The following is a 17,657-nucleotide window of genomic DNA, read 5'->3' on the forward strand; positions in this document are numbered from 1 at the left end:
AGCCTACCCCTGGCCTATAACTCCTGATTAAGCCTCAGTGTCGTCTGATGGACAAAGGACCTCTTCAGTTTGACCTTATTGTATGTAGGAACACTATCTCCTTCCTGAAGGCAACAACCTATATTCTCCATACAAAGCATGGCTAGTGTTTGAAGTGATATTCCTTGCCAACCTTATCATACTGTCATTATACGTAGTTGTATAGAGCCTCTGAAGTGGTTGTCCAACAATCTTTGAACAAATGTTCAGTTGCTGCAGCAGTTGTGACTTTAAGGCTACGGACAGACATCCATACCAGGTGGTACTACAGTACTGAAGAACACTCATAATAACAGAAGTGAAAAACAAAAGAAGAATCTGTCTACTAGCGCCAAAAGATCTCAGACGGCGAAGGAAATAGACTCTTTGCTTTGTCTTCTTACCCACTGATTCAATCTGGTCTTTCCATGACAGAAGGTGGTCAATTACTACTCCTAGGTATGTATACGAACATACCTGGTTGATCTGTTCACTATGAATAGTAATGGGGGATCTGTGTATCTCTAGTGGGGCACCAAAAACAATCTCCTCTGTCTTTTTTGTGTTAATGATAAGAGCGTTGTTATCACTCCACTCCACCACCTTATTTACTCTGTGTTGGTGCAGTCCAGGATCACGGTTAGCCAAAAACATTTTAGTTTTGTACTTTACTTTTGATGCTAATACTTTTGTACATACTTTTGTACTTTTACTAAGTAAAACATTTGATTACTTTTTCCACCACTGCAAAACTGTACTGCCATTTGAGGCATTGATTTCTCATTTCTGCATTAATGGTTTTACTCGTAGGTCTAGAGATAGGGCTGTGTTGTGACCCTCTGATATGGCCATGGAGATTTTGCAGTATGTTTTTTTTCCCCCTAAGACAAAATACATATGGAGGATGGAATAAAAACACAAATTGGTACTTATTTGATTGTTATTAAGTAAACTAAAGCTGTTTTTATTTGTATCACATTAAAAACGGGTGATTCATTCTATATAGATGATTAAACTCATAAGAGCCAATGAGGTGAAGTTACTGACCAAAAAGTTTTAGCTTTCGTTCTTTTGTTTGGAGACGGTCCTAACAAGTAGGGTAAAAATGTGGTAATTTATAGTTTTCCCTTCTTTAAATCTGAGGTGATTGTATTAAAATAGATTTTTTTCCACATTCAGGAGTGTAGTTTATATGTTTCTACAATGTTTAGAAAGTGTGGTCCTGAAAAGGTCAGCATTAATCAGAGGTCCTATAGTTTTCCCTTCTTTAAATCTGAGGTGATTGTATTAAAATAGATTTTTTTCCACATTCAGGAGTGTAGTTTATATGTTTCTACTATGTCTAGAAAGTGTGGTCCTAACGAGGTAAGCAATAACCTCGGGTCCTAAGTAGATAACAAATACAAGTATGTGTGTGTGTGTGTGTGTGTGTGATGCATATTGTAAAGCGCTTTGGATGAAGGAGCTATATAAACGCACACGACCACACAACGACGGTGGAGGAAACCATCGAGGCACCAAATCGCTCATCGGGAGCAGTTAGGGAGTCGGGGATCAAACCGGTAAACTTCAGATTAAAAAAGTAAGTAAGTAAGTAGGTCGGAGTGGCTTGTTGTCGGTATCAGCCGAGAACGTGGGAGTCTTTCACCCTTACAATGCGCTTAGACCATTGGTTCTCAAAGTGGGGTCCGGGGACCCCCAGGGGTACTTGAGGGGATACCAGGGGGTCCCCAGCTAAATGATTTATAGGAACCAAATGGACCCTTATGGGTCTGTAACTCTGAGAGTGTACAAGCCCATTTGTACACTCTCAGAGTTAAATTAACATTGATTTTACAATATGAATTGGGGTCCCAGAGATAGAAATGCCATTAAATGGGAGTCTGTAGCCTAATGCATGCCAACCTCGGGGGGGGGGCCTTAAATTAAAATGGTTGAGAATCACTGCTAGAGCCGTAAAAATCTTCTCTTATGGGGGTCCCTGGCTTATCTTTTCAAATGGGGGTCCGCGGGCTAATAAGTGTCAATTTGGGGGTCCTTGACATGAAAAAGTTTGAGAACCACTGCGCTAGACCCCTGGGAGGTGGATCGCTGAGGTGCAGCGACACACCTACCATCAGCTCCCAGTAATTAATGCATGACTTGCCACACCCAAAGCCGTGCTACTCAGTCGCAGAGTAGGCGGTGCCCGGGATCGAACACCATGACCTTGTGGTCCAAAGGCGAGAGCTCTAACGACTGAGCTGCCCGGACACAAAAACAAAGGCAAACAAAAATAAAACAAAACAAATGCCGGTCTAGCGACATTAGTATACCCGCGCCGTACCCGCACCATTGGGACGAGACAACAGGCTGAAGCTTACACTCCATGTACACTCGCTGTTTGACGCTACAGGAGGCTTGGAGAGCCCTCCACTCGGCTCCTCCACTCGGCTCCCCCAAAAAGCAAATGACCAATTGGGACAAAACTATTTCCAGGTTAAGCTGGAGGAGCGAGTGTGGGTGAGTGAGCGAGTGAGCAGAGATTTTGGGGTATTGGAATTTGGCGCATGCGGAGAGACGCACTCCTCCGTCGCCGTCTCTATTGCTCTGCTGCCATTCACACAGCAGGAAGGTCTGCAAAGCTCTCCCAGAAGCATTAAGGAGATTCCCCTCCCCTCCCCTCCCAACCCAAGACATAAGCTCTGCTATCCCATCTGCCTGTACCTCCAGGAGTCTGTACTCCTCTGAGAGATGGTCTGTCTGTCTGTCTGTCTGTCTGTCTGTCTGTCTGTCTGTCTGTCTGTCTGTCTGTCTGTCTGTCTGTCTGTCTGTCTGTCTGTCTGTCTGTCTGTCTGTCTGTGCTCGTTAACAGCTGCAGGAAGCGCACTTCTTGAAAAAAAAAAGTCTTGCACTTTCTTTGCACTACAAACCTATTTTCAGCACATCGTTATAGGCATGCATTATAAAAAAAAGAAAACGTTAAAAAATGTACGATATTTTTGAATATAGGGGGGGGAATAGCAGTTCTATAAGGTTAAAGCTTTCGGGTTTTCTGTAAAAAGAAATACCTCAATATGTATGCCATTTATCTCAGTCGCGATACACTATAGAGCATCGCAGTTCCCGCCCACTTCCTGTTTTTTTGTGGTGCCGGAAGGAACAACTCAATGCATTTTTCCCATTGACATTTCCAAAAATATTTATATCTATTAATTTAAGCCTCGAATCAAGCCATTATGACATGACATGAATCATGACCATAAAACGTTTGATTCTGTGATTATTTTTTTTTGAAAACGGCAAAACAAGGGGTATTTATTAAATATAGTATATCATATAATTAAATATAAAATTTAAAAAATCACAGAAAAAAAACGTCATGTCATGATGGCTTGATTCGAGGCTTAAATTAATAGATATAAATATTTTTGGAAATGTCAATGGGAAAAATGCATTGAGTTGTTCCTTCCGGCACCACAAAAAAACAGGAAGTGGGCGGGAACTGTGATGCTCTATAGTATAATATGACTATGGGTTCACAGTTAATTTTGTATCATAGATATAAGAGTAGCAACAGTGAAAACTAAACATTCTTCAAAACACTGCATATTATAGACATACTGTAGGTGCCATGTTGGTCTCGCTGGTGAACAATTCAGTCTCAGTTGTGTGTCTGGACTGAACTGGTCAGGCTGAATCCCTGAGTTTCTCTAAACTAGTAGATCACAAATTAGATTGTAGATTATTTAGTAGAGTAGATTATTTAGTGGAGTAGATTATTTAGTAGAGTAGATTTAGTAGAGTAGATTTTTTAGTAGAGTAGATTTAGTAGAGTATATTATTTAGTAGAGTAGATTATTTAGTAGAGTCGATTGGTCATTTTCACTATGTGTCGCACACCAAAGTAGGGCTTAACCATTTTAACCCTAGTGTCCCTACTCGATTCTGCGAAATTAAAGGAACAGCTTTAGATCAGCTATAAACGGCGAAGATATAAAAAGGCAGTAAAAGCTTATTATAGACCCCTGGGTGACTCTGGTCAACGAAGTATATGAGGTTTAAGGGGTTAAGTGGTTAGTCAGCCCCCCACCCCACCCCACCCCTACACACACACACACACACACACAGTCTTCTTGCTGCTATCTCTCTACCTTCTCCTGTCCTTGTGTCACTCCTCCTGTCCAGGAGGTTCCTTTTCAGCGGCTCCATGGGGAGACCCACACTGCGGCCTCCTCCTAGGCTGGCCAGAGGAGCCCATACATGGGGAGGCCCACACTGTCCCTATGCTCCTCATTAGTGATGGTCTGGCACCTGGCCTCACTCTAGGCTTAGGCAGCCACAGAGACACGCAGCTTGACGCTCAACGTTTTCAGTTAAAACCACATTACCCTCATCGTTAATGTTTACATGACTACGGTAGGAAAGAGACGTCATCTCAAGTTCAAATCGGTGAACATTTCCGACTCGAACGCTAATATAAACTCTGCAGGATGAATGAACTGGTTCTCGGTGATCCCACTGTATCTCACTCTATGAACAGCGAGAGGGGAGGCTCCCCTCTCCACGACAACAGAGGCATCGTCAACGCGCCCACTCGCTGAATGTAAATTCACCACACAATCACCTGGACGTCCATTCACAGTCACACATTGCGCCGTCTGGGGTTGAATCGGTTAACACACAAGAGTTAGACCAAGGGAGCCGGCAGATTAAGGTTCCACTACATGTCATGTCCTCCTGAGTGCGACATTTGTGTTCACATACTGCATACAGCCCCACCTGCTAATGTCTACAGCAGATAACTTCCAGGATACAGGTAAATGGTGCATTTATATAGCGCTTTTATCCAAAGCGCTTTACATAGATTGTGCATTACATTCACACATACACATTCACACACCCGATGGCGGAGGAAACTATGCAAGGCACCAACCAACCTGCTCATCGGGAGCCATTAGGGGTTCAGCGTCTTGCTCAAGGACACTTTCGACACTAACTCTGGGGGAGGGCCCGGGATCGAACTGGGAACCCTTGCAGTTCCCCTCCGGCCTCCGCTCTACCGGCCACTCTACCCCTGAAACATACAATGCACCATCATGATGACTCACCTTTGGTTTTCTGTTCAGTGGTCTGAAAGAAACAAAACAAAACGATACATTAGCAACAGTTTTCTGAAAATACGTATGTTTCTATATCAGTGGTGCTCAAACATTTTCATGTCAAGGACCCCCAAAATGTGTATATGTATTTGGCCGCGGACCCCCCATCTCAAAATGTTTAGTTCCAGGAACCCGCCAGAAGCAAAGGTTTGAGTTACAAATGTTCGCTTTAAAAATATATATTCAAAGATTTGCACAATTTTTCTTCATTTTTTTCAAAAATAGCAGATCTACAAGCTCGTAGCGCGGCACTCGGTGCCGCGCTATGAGCTTGTAGATCTACTATTTTTGAATAGCCAAAGAGTAAAATAATGCTTTTTTAGCTCAAATCTAAAAATGACACAGATGCGTTCCAGGTCTCAATGGGTCTCCTGAATGACGTAAAAGCGGGTCACGCATTGAAAACGTCTCTCCTGGCTACATGTATACATGTATGTTGAAAATGCACAACAATGCTTTATGTAAACCTGCTCTGAGTGCTACTGGACAGGGCTGGCTGGCTGTGCTTCGACGTTCGGTGGCTCTGGTTGTGACTAGTGGTGTCTGCAGGAACAGAATGTTCAGCCTATTGTAATGCTAAACGTTTCATGTTCAGCTCTCCCTTCCTGCATGCAGCCAGCAGGGTGACCGAGTTCATCTGGATCCCCCAGCCGAAGGGGGAACGAGTGTGGCAGGCCATATCTCACCCTGACAAATACTTGGACTCTCTCTCTCTCTGTATGTCTCTCTCTGTGTGTGTGTGTGTGTGTGTGTGTGTGTGTGTGTGTGTGTGTGTGTGTGTGTGTGTGTGTGTGTGTGTGTGTGTGTGTGTGCGCACTGGTGGAAAGTAACTAAGTACATTTACTTAAGTACTGTACTTGAGTACAATTTTGAGATATTTATACTTTACTTGAGTACTTCCAATTTCCAATACTTTAACTTCTACTCCACTACATCTCGGAGGCAAATATTGTACTTTTACTCCACTACAATTATTTGAAAACTTTAGTTACAAGTTACTTTTCAGATATCAATGATTACATTATGAAACATATATACACCACTTCTGCCCTATTTTATACATAGGCTATTTGAAAATAGCCGACCTACAAGCTCACAACGCGCCGCATCGCGACGCGCTGTGAGCTTGTAGATCGGCTATTTTCTAATATTTTAATACTTTTACTTTTGGTACTTTAAGTACATTTTGATGCCAATACTTCTGTGCTTTTACTCAAGCATATTTTGAATTCTGGACTTTTACTTGTAACAGAGTATTTTTATATTGCAGTATTGGTACTTTTACTTAAGTAAAGAATTTGAGTACTTTTCCCACCACTGTGTGTGTGTGTGTGTGTGCATGTGCGTCTGCGTGTGCGTGCGTGTGTGTGTGTCTCTCTCCCCCTCTCCCTCAACTCAATGCAATTCAATTCAAAGGGGCTTCATTGCCATGAGTAAAACAATACGGTACGCTTTAGGTACATTGACAAAGCAAAAGTGAACAAAGGAATGAATGTGAAAAATCAATGCATGCACAATTAAATGAGAATAAATAAATGTGTTACAGAGCTGTGTTTGCATTGCAACGCAAGAGAAAACTATACGCAAAACCATACGAAATTGTGCATTTTCTGTTAGAATAGTTAAGACGTCCACGTAGGAAAGGTGAGCTTGGGATCAGTGGTGGAAAAGGTACTCGAATATTTTTACTTAAGTACTGCAATGTAGAAGTACTCAGTTACAAGTAAAAGTCCGGAATTCAAAATTGACTTGAGTAAAAGTACAAACAGTATTGGTACCAAAATGTACATTAAGTACCAAAAGTAAAAGTACAAAAATGTTTGAAAATAGCAGATCTACAAGCTCACAACGCGTAGCGATGCAACGCGTTTTTTCAATTAGCCTAGGTATAAAATAGGGCTAAAGTGGTTAATGTATGTTTCTATAATGTATATCTGCATAGTAAACAGTAACTAAAGTTTTCAATAATTGTAGTGGAGTAAAAGTGCAATATTTGCCCTCTGAGATGTAGATGTACTTATAAGTACAGTACTTGAGTAAATGTACTTAGTTACTTTACACCACTGCTTGGGATATACTTTTGAAACAAATGACAGCAGAATGTCAATGTTTTGCATTCACTTCACTAAAATTGGGACAAATAGCAGCATTTTTCTTTTTACACATGTATTTATAAGGTAGCTGCTCCGGTATTTAAATGTACTGATGGTCAGTACGAACAGTGCAGGAATATTCTCTCTCTCTCTCTCTCTCTCTCTCTCTCTCTCTCTCTCTCTCTCTCTCTCTCTCTCTCTCTCTCTCTCTCTCTCTCTCATCTCCTCTCTCTCTCTCTCTCTCTCTCTCTCTCTCTCTCTCTCTCTCTCTCTCTCTCTCTCTCTCCTCTCTCTCTCTCTCTCTCTCTCTCTCTCTCTCTCTCTCTCCTTCTCTCTCTCTCTCTCTCTCTCTCTCTCTCTCCTCTCTCTCTCTCTCTCTCTCTCTCAGAAGCACGTTTGCCTGATTAGCCATCAGAGTGGAAACAGATCGCCCACTCGCTGACACAGTACAGCAATGGTGTTAAGTAACTACGTACATTCACTAAGTATTGTACTTAAGTACAATTCTAGGTATTTTTTACTTTACTGGACTATTTCCAATTTCCAATATGTTTATTTCTACTCCACTACATCTCAGAGGCAAATATTGTACTTTTACTCCACTGCGATAATTTGAAAACTTTAGTTACTCGTTACTTTGCAGATATATATTATTATATTATAAAACATACATTAACCACTTCTGCCCTATTTTGGCCCTATTTGAAAATAGCCGATCTACAAGCTCAACAAAGCGTTGCATCGTGACGCGTTTTACGTGTTGCATTATTCAAACATTTAACTTTTGGTACTTGGTATATTTTGATGCCAATACTTTTGTACTTTTACTCAAGTAGCATTTTGATCACAGGCCTTTTACTTGTCAGTAACAGAGTATTTTTATTTTGTGATATTGCTTGCTACTTTACATTAAGTAAAATATCTGACATTTTCTAGATTTTTCAAAAATAGCAGATCTACAAGCTCGTAGAGCGGCACTCGGTGCCACGCTATGAGCTTGTATATCTGCTACTTTTGAATAGCCAAAGTGTAAAATCATGCTTTTTTGCTCAAATGAAAAAGTGACACAGATTGAGTTCCAGGTCTTAATGGTTTAAAACCCTATATGCTTTGTTGATTGGTGTCCCTCAATGCTCTATACTAGGCCTAAAAATAGCTGATCTACAAGCTCACCATATGTGTCGCGACGCATCGCTTTGTGAGCTTGTACATTCGGCTAGTTCTGCCGAATGTCGTATCACAATGTCATATTGTATATAATATCACAGGACAGTTTTGCGCACAATTTCGTCTCCAGTTCGCCTGCTGGCTGGCTGTCAAGAACCGGTGTTGTATGTATATTCTCTCACAGTGGACTGACTAAATAATTTAACTGTTCCTCATTTTGCTGGGGACTCCCTGGAACCCCCTCAAGGACCCGCAGGGGGTCTCCGGACCCTACTTTGAGAACCACTGGTTTAATGTACGTCTTGGGAGACAGGGGGGTGGATAACGGGTAATTTATGCTTTGAGCTGAAGTGTCGAACATCACGTCGCACTACATGTCTCACGACAGTATGAGATTTGAGATTTGAGCATTCATACTGTCTGCGACTCGCCATGAAATGTAAACAAGGAAGTGAATGTAGTCTCTGTGGTAACGGTGCTTACTTTGCCTTTAGACAGAAGTCTGAGAAGGTCCTCTACGACACATTCATTTATCAATGCAACGTCGAAAACCAGCTTAAAATCGAGCCCAGGAATCAGCTCACGACGGGGCTCACGTGTAATTTTTCAAGCAGCTGTACCCTGTCGATCGCGGCGTAAGAATGGTTGGCTGTTGATAAACCGCGAGTTTGTCGACATGAAGAAGCAGAATGGACTATTTAACATCTAGGACTATGCTGCACCGCAAGACTAAGATCGGATGTAAAATATTTGCGTAAGGAGCTGACATGAGATTTGAGCGCACCGTACGCAGAGGCGGCCTTTGCTATGTTTCACCCAATTGAAACGGGCCCCCATCCTCACCCCCCCGCCCCCCCCCCCACCCCCCCACCGACCCCTCAGTCACTGACGCATCGAAACCTGCAACTGCCCGTGGTATGTTGTTCTCTCTCTCTCTCGCTTGCTATCTCTCCCCCACAAATACACACGGTATTAAGTTACACCTATTTCATGTTAGTAATAACCTGTGTAAAATGGGTGGTAAAGGGGGGACAATCTATTGCGAAGGGACGACCGGAAGAGGAGAGGTGTTGTTGCCGTGAAGTCTCTGGACTAATATATATGGGGGCCCCGGATTAGCTCTTGAAACGGGCCCCCAGATCCATGATAAGGCCACGCCGGACCGTACGCTCAAGTCCAAGTGAGGATAGAATCCCGAAAGTTACGGTGATCTCGGCGTCTGATTAAGTTTGATAAATGAGGGCCATTGTCTTCAGACAGAGTTTTTTTTGGTCCCTTTGACCGGGAGCCATGGCACACAGTGTGGATACCTTTTTCTGAGCAGCGTCCTTCTTTTTTTTCTCGTCTTGCTTTTTCTTTCTCTTTTCTTCCATCAAATGGTTCTCGTCTTCTCGTATTCCTTCGTTTTTCTCATGACTGAAACAGAAAACAGAGGAACAGAGTTGTAATGACATAAATTACTATTCTAGTCATTTAAGCAAAACGCATTTGACAATAGTCAAAAGGAAATAGCAAAAGTAGCAGATCTATATGCTCACAATGTGTCACAATGCAAGTCGTTATGAGCTTGGAGATCTGCTATTTCACATTGGATAGTTTTGAACAATGTTTTGGCCAAGTCACATTATTTATTTTGATTATCGGTAGCAGTCGTTGTGAGTCATTTCTTTGTATATTACAGTCATTTGTCACAGAGCCTAAAAGACAAACAGAAATTTGTATACAGTACGTTCCAACGCTCAATGCCAAACATTGTTGCGTCGGCCATAGCTGAAAGGGAGAGGCCGTCTGCCAGTGGTGTAATCAATGTAAGTAAGTACATTTACTCAAGTGCTGTACTTAAGTACAATTTTGAAGTAGTTTTACTTTACTTGAGTATTTCCAATTTCCAATACTTTTACTTCTACTCCACTACATCTCAGAGGCAAATATTGTACTTTTACTCCACTGCAATTATTTGAAAACTTTAGTTACTAGTTACTTTTCAGATATGAATTATGATATTATGAAACACAAATTAACCACTTCAGCCCCATTTTATACCTAGGCTATTTGAAAATAGACGATCTACAAGCTCACAACGCGTCGCGATGCGACGCGTTGTGAGCTTGTAGATCTGCTATTTTCAAACACTTTAGTACTTTTACTTTTGGTACTTTAAAGTATATTTTGATGCCAACACTTTTGTACTTTTAATCAAGTAAATTTTGAATTCTGGACTTTTACTTGTAACAGAGTATTTTCTGTATTGCAGTATTGATACTTTTACTTAAGCAAAACATTTGAGTACTTTTTCCACCACTGCCGTCTGCTAATCAGAAGGTCGCCGGTTCACCTCCCGGCCTCCGGTCTATGTGCCGACGTGTCCCTGAGCAAGACATTTAACCCATAACTGCCTAGACTTCTACATCGCCTCGCTCTGCTTCCTTGCAGTTTTTTAATTTCTTAAAGCTCAGTTTGAATTCATTGCACTTTAGGATTATTATTCTATATTGATTATTATTTTTCATTTATTTATTTATTGATAGTTATTTGTATTATTGTACACTGCTGGTCCTGAGATGACAAATAAAATGAACCTTGAACCTTCAATGTCTTTCTTCAACGTCCACCGTCCCCATAAAATACATTTAACCCATTAAGACCGCGAACGTAGCACGTGTGTCATTTTAGCAGATATACAGGCTCATAGCGCGGCACAGAGTGCCGCGCTATGAGCTTGTAGATCTGCTATTTTTGAATAGCCATAGAAATGTGTGCAAACCTAAGATTTTTTAAATGTTTTTAAGTGAAAGCATTTAACTCAAATCTTATTGCTTCTGGGGGATTCTACAAATGTCTTCTAAATCCTAACAGGTTTTTTTGAAAAACCCTATGTTGCTATAATATCAGTGGTTCCCAAACATTTGTCATGTCAATGATCACCCAAAATCATATGTATTTGGCCGCCAAAATATTTTGTTCCAGGGACCCCGCAGAAGCAAATATTGGAGTTAAAAATATTCGCTTTAAAAAATATATATATATTTATGTTCAAAGATTTGTACAAATGTTCACGATTTTTTTTTTTTAATTGCCAAAGAAATCTAAAATGACACAGATTCTTTTCCGGTCTAAATGGGCTAAGGAGGACAAATGGAAAAAGGAGAGGAATTGACCCTTGCAGCGGTAGCTCGGCAGTAGAACACAAATTGATATTGAGCCCTGCTTCCTAAAGTGAGTCACCAAGGCCAATGACGACAGGCCGGGGCCCCGTGTTGATGCTATAATAATGCCACTCCAACACAAGGCCAATAGTCATTACTACACCACCACTCAACCAGCGTTGCCAGATTTCGCAAGAGAATTAAGCAACCAGGTCTACGAAAACAACCCCAAAAACAAGCCCAAAAGAAGTGACTAACACATGAGCACTAAACCTTAACCAGTATACATCGGTTATTTGAAAATAGCTGATCTACAAGCTCACAATGTGTCGCGGTGCGACGCGTTTTGAGCTTGTAGATCTGCAATTTTCAAAAGCATTTTTGGGGGAAAAAAAGTTAAAGATTTGAAATATTTGTTGAAACATCTTAACAACACAAGTCTATTAATTGGGGGTACTGTGTTTAAGATGTTTGAGAACAACTGGTTTAGCAACATTAGGAAACAAGCCCAAGTAAGCAACTACACTTCAGAAACAAGCCCCTCAAAAAAACACAACGCACAACTAACAATATTATTACAAGCAACTTTACAGAGAAACAAGCCCAAAGTTGCTTATAATAGGCGGACATGGCAACACTGCACTCGGCAGTGCTTTTGTGCTGAAATCTCAGGAGGCACAGCGCTCTGCCGTAGGCCAATGTAAAATTAGATGTTTTTGGCGTGCGTGCGTGCGTGCGTGCGTGCGTGCGTGCGTGCGTGCGTGCGTGCGTGCGTGTGTGCGCGTCTGTGCATGTATGTGTGTTGGCTCTCAGGGATGAGGGCGTGTACACATGTACATGAAACTATGGAAAATACCAAATTATTATTTGGATTAAATGTCATTTTAAAATAACAATACTACTTGTATCTACTTGTGTAATCTATACATGCACGGAATCTGTGTGTGTGTGTGTGTGTGTGTGTGTGTGTGTGTGTGTGTGTGTGTGTGTGTGTGTGTGTGTGTGTGTGTGTGTGTGTGTGTGTGTGTGTGTGTGTGTGTGTGTGTGCCTGTCTCACGTATAACTGAGCACCATCTAACGACCAATTGACTTCAAACTTGGCGTGTGTTGAGCTGAGTGCGAATTTGATTGGACGAGCTGTTGTTCAGAACCGAAAATCCACATATCTCTGTCTGTCTGTCTGTCTGTCTGTCTGTCTGTCTGTCTGTCTGTCTGTCTGTCTGTCCCTTTAATGCCCATATATAGAGATCCCTGATGTCATCAATAGGACGTCATAGAGGCACTGACATCATAGACTGGCCTCCAAGTATACTATGATAATTGTTACAGCACAAGAACCCTGACAACGGGTAAAACAGGTACAGTGGGTACAAAGGGTATTGGGTAACACTTGCTATGCGTCCATATATGATGCATTATCAACGGGCATCGCCCTAGTAATAAATAATAATAATAACAACAACAACATGAGTAAGTAAGTGAGCCCACTACTTAACACTAAGCCTGCCGTCCCAATTTGGCATGTCATTAAAGGCAAACAAAAAAGCTTAAGGGGTTAAATCAAGCCCCCAGAACCCAGTGGTTTCATTGAAGCGGAATGGACATGCTGGCCATTTGAGGTACTGCAGCTTGGGCCACTGTCACGAACGAGCGAAAGCGGTTTCGACCAATGGGCTCGACTCACGAGGTTGCGCACGGGGCTGCGCGCCTCTGTGACGCAAAACACGTCACAGAAGTGACGCGCAGAAGCCACAAATAGGTCTCGCTCATCACATTTCCAACCCGGAAGAAGGGGTGATTTCGGCCCATGCGCTGTGTGAGCAACTCAATGCAAGTGGATGGGAGGGGATATCCGGTGCCCTCTCTATTATTTTTAACTCTATGGTTACACGTTAATAGTTCCCCATACAACACTGTGTTACACGTTAATAGTTCCCCACACAACACTGTGTTACACGTTAATAGTTCCTCATACAACACTGGGCTGCTGTGTCTGTGCCACACGTTGGTTCGGCCAGAAGTTCTCAGAATGGATGCACATTATTCGTTTTTTTATTGAATTACATTTTTTTAATATCTAACAAAGCCAGCAGAATTGACAGTAATGCCAGTAATGACCATCTAATAGCAACTAAAATGCAAAATAATGAAACCATTGAATTTGGTGGCCGTCCTGAAATTGTCCTATGCGGGAGGAACCCTGTAATGATATCTCTGCTTCAAAAAGAGAAACATTGATTCAGCAGTTAGAATCTGCTATTCTGCTTGAATCAAATCCCTTCATCAAGCAGCGCATTCTATACCATGGGTCTTCAACAGGGGGTCCGGGACCTCTAGGGGGTCCTCAGAGTTACTACAAGGTTAGGGTCAGGGGGTTAACCCTAACCCTAATATTTGTGGGACAGGATCTTTAACCACTTGAACACTTGCATCCCTATTCTGAAGGGAACATTATCCGAAAAATAGCAGATCTACAAGCACACAACGCCTCGCGCTGCAAGGCTTGTAGATCGGCAATTGTTTCGGCAAAGAGGTTGGTGTAGAGGGGAAAAAGAGCAGACCAAGTACAGAGCCAAAGGCCAAGTTTAGTAAGTATTGAGGGTTAAGCGGTTAAAACAAAAACAAAAAACATTAATTGACACTGATGACAGTGTTGTCAATGAAAGGTCTATGAAATGATCTGTGAAATCTATGAAAAAGTTGAATCTGCAGCACAATTCTAGTCTAGACACTATGTATTAGGGGTGGTCCCTGCTTCATCTCACTCTCAGCTAAGGGGTGCTTGACCTGAGAAACGTTGAAAGACCCCTGTTCTACACAGAACTGATCTTTAAAAGATACACAGCCTGTTAGGTCAAGTTGGCTGGGCAAGGTCAAGTGGACGAGCCTGAAGAGATGAGTCTGAAGACTCACCTCTCTTCAGACTCCACCTGTCCTCACCCTCTATAGCTCTATAGCAGAGTGGTTCTCAACCCTTTTCATATCAACGTCCATTATTGATTTGGCATTTGAGCCACTGACCACCGTTTGATGAGATTTATCCTCTCAGACCCAAGACTTTGAATATTCTGTTGTGTCGTTTGATAAGATGTTGTGTTTTTACATTCTCTAATTGTGCAGACTTCTTGTAAATGAAGTAATGCAGATGTTTAACAAGCATCATTTCAATTTCATTTTAGACTCTCAAGAGCAGGCCCGGATACAGAAATTATTAACTGGGGGGGGCATTAACAAATGCTGGGGGGGGGGGGCGGCTTCCTCGGCGCCGCACGAAGCGCTGCGGCGAAATTGTTTTCAGTTTTTTTTCATTTTTTTCCGGCTGTTTGTGTAATACTGCTTGCTTCCTATTGTTCTTTTGGGCTTGTTTTCCTAGGCTTCTTTCTCTCGCAATATCTGGCAACACTGCCCATGGAAAATCAGGGCAGAGGATTATTTGAATTGTGCAATGATACATGATGGAATATGATTAAGGATTATTTTGATTATGGTAAGCTCAAATTTCATATCATGACATAAATGTAACTTTCACAAGCCCCCCCGCCCAAAAAAAAAAAGTCAGGGCATTTGGGGGGGCATTGCCCCCCCTTGCCCATGCCTAGATCCGGCCCTGAAAGATCTAATAAGGGTCCATTTGGTTACCATCTCTCCATTTAGCTGGGGACCACCTGGAACCCCCTCAAGGACCGCTGGTGGTCCCCGGACCACTGGTTGAGAACCACTGCTCTAAAAGCACTTCACTCTCCTTGTGACCCGTTCCTGCCACCTTCTGCCTCAATTGATGCTCTATAGCGACTGACCAAGTTATGGCTACTACCATGCAGACTATATCTTGATTCTTGATCGCTCGCTCTCATGTGGTTCTGTTATTTAGGTTTGTTTTCTTGACCACAATGTTTTAAAAATACAATTCAGACAGCATGCTGTTTGGACAGATGCCAGGTTCATTGTTTAGCTGGTATCCTATAGTTTCAATGTACATATTCTTATTTTGACAGTATATTGTTTAGACCGATGCTATAGGTTCTTGGTTTACCTGTGATCCTATTTTTTTTTTTTGTAAAGATTTTTTTGGGGGCTTGCATGCCTTTATTTGACAGGACAGTAAGGCTGACAGGAAATTCGGAGAGAGAGATGGGGAGTGACATGCAGTAAAGGCCGTCGGGATCGAGACTCGCACCCACGACTTGCTGTCAGGCTACACTGAGCCTATAGGCAGGGGTGCACATAACTTTTTAGGTCTAGTACTCAGAAGAGCACCTGGAGATGTGACTTGGTGCGCACCAAATAAATGGTCCCGTGCCGTTTTGTCAACGGGGGGGATATTCAGCACGGTGCCCACCGGGACAGTTTTGTCAACGGGGGGGGGGGGAGAGAAAAAAGGACGCCCTGCTTCCAAATTCCGCCGATTTTCGCCGTTTTTTTTTTCCTCACGCCGTTTGGTGAAGCCCTCAAGGTTGGTGCCCTGTGCTGCGCTGCTTTTATCCGCCAGATTGGGACGTTCACGGCATATTTTGCACCATTACGGTGCGTTTATCATCGGTGACGAGTGCCTCTAACAGCCGCTGCTGGCTGCGTGCACGCAGCGAGGCAATGCGAGGCGATGCGAGACACTCACACAATCACGTGCAGCATGCGTCCTCTCCCCCTGCAATGGCTGTACATGGGGCTGACGTGTGCTTTAGCGTGATTGTGTGAGTGTGGCTTCAGGAAGTAAATTCCTAGCCTCGATCTCCAGGCTTTGATTTTTTAGTTTTGCTAAAAAATAAAAGCTTGGAAATTCCTGTCCCAGCTGTTGGTACGCAAAAGCGCCTCGCGTCGTCTGATGTGCCGCGCATTATTTATTTTGGGTGCGCATGCGCACCTGCGCACCAGTTATGTGCACCCCTGCCTATAGGTGCCTGAACTGCTACGCCAGCGGTCCAGGCCCTGTGATCCTATAGTTTCTTGAGGCACTACAGTGTCTCTCTGCATTCTATGCATGCGATTACCTCGCTTATGGATAGTCACTCTGGATAAGCGTGTCTTCAAAATGCCTAAATTGTCATTTTGAGCCAGGTTTTATGTCTGTGATGAGGTTGTGTCCAGCCATCCTATACTGGGTCCCAAGCCACAAGACAACGGTAAACTCTTTGACAGGGAATTGTCACGCCACGACCCCCCAAGAATAATCATATTTGAACTTGGGACTCCAGTCCCACCCTGACAAGCACTTGGAATTGCAGGAGGTGAGGCATTATTATTATTATTGTGAAAATAGCTGATCTACATGCTCAACACCTTGCAATCCTTGTAGATCGGCTATTTTCTATGTTTTTAGGTAATATTTTACAACTTGGCCAATGTTTGTTTTTATTTTAGAGGTATGAGAAAGGTCTTAAAAGTTATTAAATTGTCACTTTAGAAATGTGCAAATACAATGTATACACTTATACGTATACATATTGGTTAGGTTTGTTTACTGTTGAGAAAACAATGTTGCACATTAAAGGTATCATGACATTCATGTTTACACCACATTCAGAGTCTTTGTCCTGGTCCTTCAAACGTGTACAAAAAGTTTTAACTGAAAATTCCACTCCAGTGATTCACTGTAGGTGTTTTTGTCTCACATTTCTAAAGCCTTTTCAACTGCAATGAAAAAATAAATCTTTGCCTGCGGGTGTCGCTGGTGAGGGATTTTGCCTGTCAATCATCGCCTCTGCTCCGCCCCCCCCAAACGAAAGGATAGGGAAGGGGAGGGGCGAGGAGGAGAGTGGGCGGGATTAATCGACTGTGACCTCACTGTCGAAGGGCCAAGCTCAGATTACTTTTCAGCCTAATTATTCAGAAAACACCAGACCACAGAAAATCCACTGAATGTTCAAAGTTCAGATTTTTTGGGTGTAATTGAGGTCATAAAACCCCCAAAAAAACATAAAAAATAAAAAATGTGAAAATGAATGTCATCGAACCTTTAAGCAAATCATCTGGGGACCCCCCAAAATCATGTGGGGAACCCCCCCCCCCCCCAGGTTGAGAACCAAGTGCTCTATGCCACATTTTCAGCCGGAATAACAGCGGTTCTCTCACACCTGAAAACATCTTTAGACGTG

General features: G+C 42.5%; 1 protein-coding gene across 1 annotated transcript in view; it reads right to left on the reverse strand.

Moving 5' to 3' along the window:
* Positions 1-17,657, reverse strand: part of LOC308099383 (trinucleotide repeat-containing gene 6C protein-like) — a 130,387-nt gene that overhangs the window by 96,108 nt on the left and 16,622 nt on the right. The window contains exons 2-3 of the mRNA XM_080448125.1: positions 9,730-9,835; positions 5,109-5,130 (exon numbers count right to left, since the gene is read on the reverse strand). Coding sequence (XP_080304251.1) covers positions 5,109-5,130; positions 9,730-9,792 — 85 coding nt within the window. The 5' untranslated portion in view covers positions 9,793-9,835. The remainder of the gene's footprint in view (positions 1-5,108; positions 5,131-9,729; positions 9,836-17,657) is intronic.

Source organism: Gymnoscopelus braueri (genome assembly GCF_963280865.1).
Source record: "Gymnoscopelus braueri genome assembly, chromosome: 13".
Taxonomy (NCBI): domain Eukaryota; kingdom Metazoa; phylum Chordata; class Actinopteri; order Myctophiformes; family Myctophidae; genus Gymnoscopelus; species Gymnoscopelus braueri.